Raw genomic sequence first — 6621 nt, forward strand, 5'->3', positions numbered from 1 at the left:
GTATTTGTGATCACGCTGTAGTAGATTTTGGAAATAAGATGTTCTCCGAATCTGAATTTACATGTGATTAGAAAGAAGACCTGTATACCTTGCATTCGAGAACTTTTTTATTTTTTTTATTTCACTACAAGTTAGCTTTGCACACCTGGTCGTCGTTGTCGTTGGGGTGGTAACTAGCCATGGCCGAAGCCTCTTACCAGACCAGACCAGATAAAATTTAGAAATATTAATTTCCCGAATTGCCTGCTGGGAATCGAATGCGGGGCCTCCCACTTAAATTCACAGCGCTCACCGTTCCGCCAGGGAGATCGTCAAAACTTATTATTACAGAACTTCTATTCAAATAATATCTAGGTCCGTACGTTTCGAGTTACCACGATAGTTCGGGAAGTACTAGTTATTACAGAATTTCTACTTATTTAATATCTAGGTACCTATGTTCCAAGTAAGAACGACAATGACCGCTAGTGGGGCTTTTTAAAATAAATCAGTATACCTACTAATTTTATAAATAAGGTGTTGTTATAATTTGCATGCCATAGAATGGCAGATTGTAGCACGGAACTTGTTATATTTTATTAAAGGATCAAATTTGTTAACCTGCAATCACACAAATAAAGATTTGAATTTGAATTTACTGATCCGCGAACTGTGAGAATAAAAAAAAACTATTTACATATCTTTTTAACTTAAAAAGGTATTTTAATGCTTTTATTATAAATCAGCTTTCTTCATTTCCTATCTGAAGTCGGTTATAATTCAAAATCGAAGGATTCTTCTATGGGATACCCTTTAATTGACTTTAGCTAAAACATCGAACTGTCTGAATAGAATGAAATTAACTTTTTAATTAACCTAAATCCCGTTTTTCCATTAAGGGATCGATAAGAGAATTTAAGACACTAAAGGTGTATATCTAAAAGACGAACGAACGGACTGTGCGTTTTAAGCGGTTTAATTAAAAGTGGTTTGGACTTTGAAAAATAATTGGGTAAGTATTTTCATACAGCGGTGATAGCCTAGTGGTTAAGGCATCTGCTTTCCTTTCGTGGAGACCGTGTTCGAGCCCCGGCACGCACCAATGACTTTTCGTTCTTCTTCTTTTTTCTCTGGGCTTGTCTCCGTACTTGGTCGGCCGGAACCTTCCGTTGTACGTAGTGCCACTGGTACGGCTCCCCACTGGGTCACTCCAGCCAGCCGAGCTCACTCCAGAAGCTTAGCAGGCCGCCCAGGTCGCCAAGTGCTTCAGGGAGAGATGCTGGGGAGCCAAGGTATGCTGCGCGTTGTTCTGCTACTCCTCTACACCGGAGCAATACGTGAGTCGATGTTTCATCTGCCTCCATGCATGCTCTGCACAGAGGACTGTCGGTTATACCTAAAATGAAAAGGTGTTTGTTTAGTTGGCAATGCCCTGTTATCATGCTTACTACAGTCCTAAGTTTGCTTCGATTTATTTTTAGCAGTTTGGTTGTTAGTTGTGTGTAAGGGTTTCCTTTGTATGTTTACACTCATTTTCGTTTGAGCTCTGAGTGTAAGGATTGCGTCTGTTAATGTATGACTTTTCGGAGTTATGTGCGTTTTTTATTAAAGCAATTTAAATATCACTTGGTTTAAACGGTGTAGGGAACCATCGTGAGGGAATCTGCATGCCTGAGAGTTCTTGAGATGTATGTGGGCAAATAAAACGACCGTCAGTTACGAAGACCGGTGTATTACTGAGTATAGGTATAACTTATGAGTAATGAGATACACATCATTCCTCCACACTTAATTTTTGAAACCTGGTAACAAAAACAACATCTTTAATTAACTTACAATAATTATAAAAAGGTAAGTAACTAAGTAAATTACATATTAACGAGCATCAAAAATATTTCCGGTAGTCAATTTTATTTCTAGATCGTTTTTGACGTGAGAGTGTGGGCGACGGGGCCTGTGGCGCGATGGCCACATTTTCAACTTGAGGAGAGTGGTCACATTCTGAGGCTGACGTCATTGGCGGTAACGTTACTGCCACACTCGTGGCGTCAGTGCACCCTCGCTCACTCTCTCCGTCCTCACAGTCACCCCATTCTTCCCTATCACCCCCATCCGACGCACTTATGTCATCGGGCACCGTTGTTCCTTGAGCTTCATCAGTTCCTATCTTGCCCGCCCGCTCCTCAATGGGCTGGGTATTTGCGGGCAACAAGCGCTGGTCAACAATTAGCCCAGCGTTAGTGCTTTCAGCGACCTGTGCTGGCGGTTGAGTAGTGGACTGATGAAGCTTGCTACCATTGGCACTCTCGACAACTTTACGACCAGTATATTTAATTATTTGATCTGTATGTCTAATACAGCAAACTTCAAGGTCATAAATAAAAATTTTAAACATTTTGTTCCCTATCTTCTCTCTTATGGACCCTAACTGCCAAGTTTCCTTCCGTGCGCTGTACCATCTGGCCCAAACGAGATCTCCGATGTTAAAATGTCTTTTTCCCGTCTGTACTTTTAAGTTTAGATGATTTTTATCAAGTGGTAAAATAAGATCTAGACGGGATCGAAGATTTCTACCGAACATTAACTTGGATGGCGTTTCGCCAGTGGTGCAGTGCACGGTGTTCCTATAATTAAACAAATATCCTAATAACAGCTCGTGAGTCTGATGAGTCGTCGAGCTATTCTTTAGTATACATTTTAACATCTTTTTACATGTCCTTACAGAGTTTTCAGCCTGACCGTTACTGGGCGGATGATATATGGGTGTCGTCATGTATTTAATTCCGTTGGATGAACAAAAGTTTTTAAAATCGTTCGAATTGATTTTAACATCATTGTCAGACACCAGTACCTCCGGAAGCCCGAATGTAGAAAAGATACTTTTTAATTTCCCGATCAAGGCTTTGGTCGAAGTTCCATTGTTCATATAAAGGCACTCGAGCCATTTACTAAAAGAATCGACTACTACCAGGTACACCCGCTGCTCGACGGTCATGTAGTCTATGTGCAGGCGATGCCAGGGAGCGCGCGCGGCCGGCCACGGCGCCGGCGGCTCGCGCGGCGGCGCGGCGCGCGCCTGCACGCACGTGTCGCACGAACCGATCCAACGCTCGATGTGCGCGTCCATCTGCGGCCACCACATGCGCTGACGCGCGTTACTTTTACTCTTAACGATGCCTAAATGAGAGTCGTGCAATTCAGTCAACATCTTTTCTCTTAATACTGAAGGAATGACGATTCTATGTCCCCTAAAGAGGCACCCGTTTTCGAATTGCAAATCTGACTTGCATTGAAAATACGGCAAAACTGATTTACAGACTATTTTCCTAGGCCAACCCCGTTTCATGTACCGAATAACCGTTTGCAACGTGGTATCGCTTTCCGTCATCTGTATAATGTCACGAGCTGTAATGGCCGCGGACGATTCATCCAAAAATCGGAGGGCGTAGTGAGCATCTACGTCGTCGCAATCGGTTTTATCGCTATTTTGTGAGGGCGTGCGCGAAAAATAGTCAGCCACTGCATTATTTTCACTAGACACGTACTGCACCGTATAATTGTATGCTGACAAAATAATAGCGTACCTCTGTAGCCGCAGTGCCGTTGTTACCGGTATACCCGTCTTACTATTAAAAATAGACACCAAGGGCCTATGGTCGGTTTTTAATATAAAGGGTTCTTTACAACCGTATAAATACTGATGAAAACGTTTAACACCGAATATAATAGCCGTCGCCTCCTTCTGTATCTGGCTGTAGCTTTTTTCGCTGGCTATTAATGAACGCGACGCGTACGCTAGAGGGCGCTCGCTGCCGTCTTCGGTACGCTGCGACAGAACGGCACCTAGCCCGTCGGGCCCCGCGTCCACCGCCAGCACGAGCTGCGCCGCGGGCTCGAAGTGCGCGAGTACGCGCTCCGAACACAGGTGGCGGCGCACGTCTGCCACGCTGCGCCGCTGGCGCGCGCCCCACTCCCACGGCGTATCGTTACGTAGCAAATCGTGAAGCGGCCTCAATAGGGCTGACGCGTTAGGAATGAAATGCCTATAATAATTTACAAAACCTAAAAATCTTTTAACTTCGGTAACATTGCTCGGCTCCGGTGCATTAATTATGGCATCGACCTTATCGGGACAGGTCGTTAACCCCGCTTTACTTATAACGTAACCTAGGTACTTCACGCTTTCTTTAAAAAACTCGCATTTATTCTTCTCTAAACGTAACCCGGCGTCACTCAATTTACTAAGAACTTCATCGAGCCTTTTCAAATGAGAATTCCTATCGGAACCCGTGATACATATATCATCGAGCCAAACACTGACTCCATCTATACCCGAGAGCAGGGTTTCCATCGACTTTTGAAATATCGCAGGAGCATTGGCTAATCCATACACTAACCTGGTATATTTAAAAAGCCCCTTGTGGGTGTTAATCGTGGTAAGCTCCTGAGAAGAATCATCTAGAACAAATTGGTTGTAAGCGTTCTTTAAATCTATTTTGCTATATCGCTCACCCCCTCCCAGTTTTGCAAATACCTCTTCAATTCGAGGCAGGGGATATTTTTCAATCAAAAGATCCCTATTTAAAGTGATGGAAAAATCACCTGCGATCTTAACTTGACCATTAGCTTTCAGTACTGGCACTATAGGGGTGGCATAGTGTGAGAAATTAATGGGAATTAAAATACCTGAACTTACTAATCTGTTAAGCTCTTTTTCTACCTTATCTTTAAGGGCAAATGGTACGGTACGCGGCTTGAAAAATTTGGGAACAGAATTATCTTTAAGTTGCAACTTAACTTTAAATTTATTGAACGAACCCAATTCATCGCGCCACAGTTCGGCATATTTTTCTACTAAGCTTTGCACATCTTTATCATCACTTAAAGAGTTAATTTGAGTAGTGATGATTAAGTTGAAGGCAGACATAAAATCCCTGCCTAATAGAGGTGGACCTCCATTTTTTATAACAAATACTTTCAACTTTTTTTTTAAATTATTAAAAATGACCTGAATACAAAAATAACCTAATGGGGAGATTTTATGTCCACTGTACATACACATCGTAACATTACTTTTTGATAGTTTATAATTTGAAAACTTATCACTAAACAATTTATCTGAAATAACGCAAACCCCAGAACCTGAGTCAAGTTCCATAGTCAATTTAACGTTACCTAAAATTAAGTCAACTAGGATAGGTTTATCACTCACGTACCTTATGTTAAAATTTTCACATTCCTCACAAACCTGACGACCTTCGTTGGGCTCGTCATCCCCGACATGGTAAACACCCGAACTCACACTAGAACAAACCTTTTTAAGGTGACCTTTGACCCCACACTTTTGACACCGATACCCTTTGTAACGGCACTTGTCACCACTTCCATGGTTTCTCAGACCACACACTTTGCAGCGCGAACTGTCACGCCGATTCGCTGAATCATCTCCGCTCGCACCAGCGCGGTCGCGCCGAGCCGGTGGAGCGCGGCCAGCGCGGCCTTGAATCTTCGCGCGGAATACCGGCTCCTCCTTGACTTGCACTGCATCGCTCCCTGAGACCGATACCTTCGCCTTCTTGGCACTCTCTGCTTGTTCTGCCAATTCAATAGCTCGAGCCAATGTGAGCGTGGACGGCTTCTGTTCAAATAGCTTATCGCGTTCTGGCCCAGAGCTCAAGCCAAGGACGAAACGATCCAGCAAATTCGTTTCCAAGGCGTTGCCGAAGTCGCAATAGGTTGCAAGACCCCTTAGTCGCGCCGCCCAGTCTCCTAATGACTCGCCTGAACTCCTGCACGCTGCATAGAACTTCGCTTTATCAGCAAATGAACACTGTCTGAGCTTGAAATGGCCGTCGAGTAATGCAACTAGCCCCGCGTAACTAAGAATATCCAACTCGTGAGGGTAAGCCAAGTTACGTACTAAGCGGTACGTTTCATCGGTGATATGCGTTAGCAGAACTCCAATCTTACTTTCTTCGTCCAACACTTTATTAATTTTCAAAAACTGCACTAATTTTCCTTTAAAAATTTGCCATTCACTTGTTTTGTGGTCAAATATTTGCAGATTCCCTAGGTAGGCCGACATTTTATTTATTAAAATTAACGAGGGTAAGTTATCCCGCCGCGTCGCCACTGAGATGTATGTGGGCAAATAAAACGACCGTCAGTTACGAAGACCGGTGTATTACTGAGTATAGGTATAACTTATGAGTAATGAGATACACATCAGTTCTCCCTTACGTACTCAACGGCGTGTGATGCCTACCAACCTGCACTTGGTCAGCTTGGTGGACCACAGCCTAAACTCTTCTCATTCTAAGAGGAGACTCTCTCTCTTCTCATTCTGAGAGGTAATGAGTTCATGATGATGATGATGTACCTACATAAAGGTTGATATTTAACTGCATCTTACCACCAGGTGAGATAGCAACCAAGGGCTAACCGGTAGTGGAATGTGGAAAAAACAAAGCAGTAGAACGTAAGTAAATGTATCTGATGACGATGATAATCTGTCACCTTCAGTTCTGGTGTATTGGTTTTATAAGCAGATCTATTTTTCTCTGGGCATACGTTTTTCTTGGATATCTATTTGATCTATACACATTTTGTTCCTTTTTTATTATTCCGCATTAACATATGCAA

General features: G+C 43.0%; 1 protein-coding gene across 1 annotated transcript; it reads right to left on the reverse strand.

Annotated features, from left to right (window-relative positions):
* Positions 1–1687: 1687 nt before the first annotated feature.
* On the reverse strand, positions 1688–6194 carry LOC120634626. Its single transcript, XM_039905362.1, has 2 exons — positions 5196–6194; positions 1688–1781 (listed from the first exon to the last, which is right to left on the reverse strand). Exons 1-2 carry the CDS (start codon positions 6062–6064, stop codon positions 1754–1756), a joined length of 897 nt encoding a protein of 298 aa, XP_039761296.1. The 5' UTR covers positions 6065–6194; the 3' UTR covers positions 1688–1753.
* Positions 6195–6621: the final 427 nt, after the last annotated feature.

The sequence above is a fragment of the Pararge aegeria genome, chromosome 2, assembly GCF_905163445.1.
Source record: "Pararge aegeria chromosome 2, ilParAegt1.1, whole genome shotgun sequence".
NCBI classification, from domain to species: domain Eukaryota; kingdom Metazoa; phylum Arthropoda; class Insecta; order Lepidoptera; family Nymphalidae; genus Pararge; species Pararge aegeria.

Excerpts from the sequence above, each read along its gene's own strand:
- LOC120634626 (XM_039905362.1), bottom strand. The coding sequence starts at position 6,064 with ATGTCGGCCTACCTAGGGAATCTGCAAATATTTGACCACAAAACAAGT. Across the intron at positions 1,782-5,195 it reads TGTGAAAATTTTAACATAAG|GTTTCAAAAATTAAGTGTGG; the intron begins GTACGTGAGTGA and ends TTTTGTTACCAG.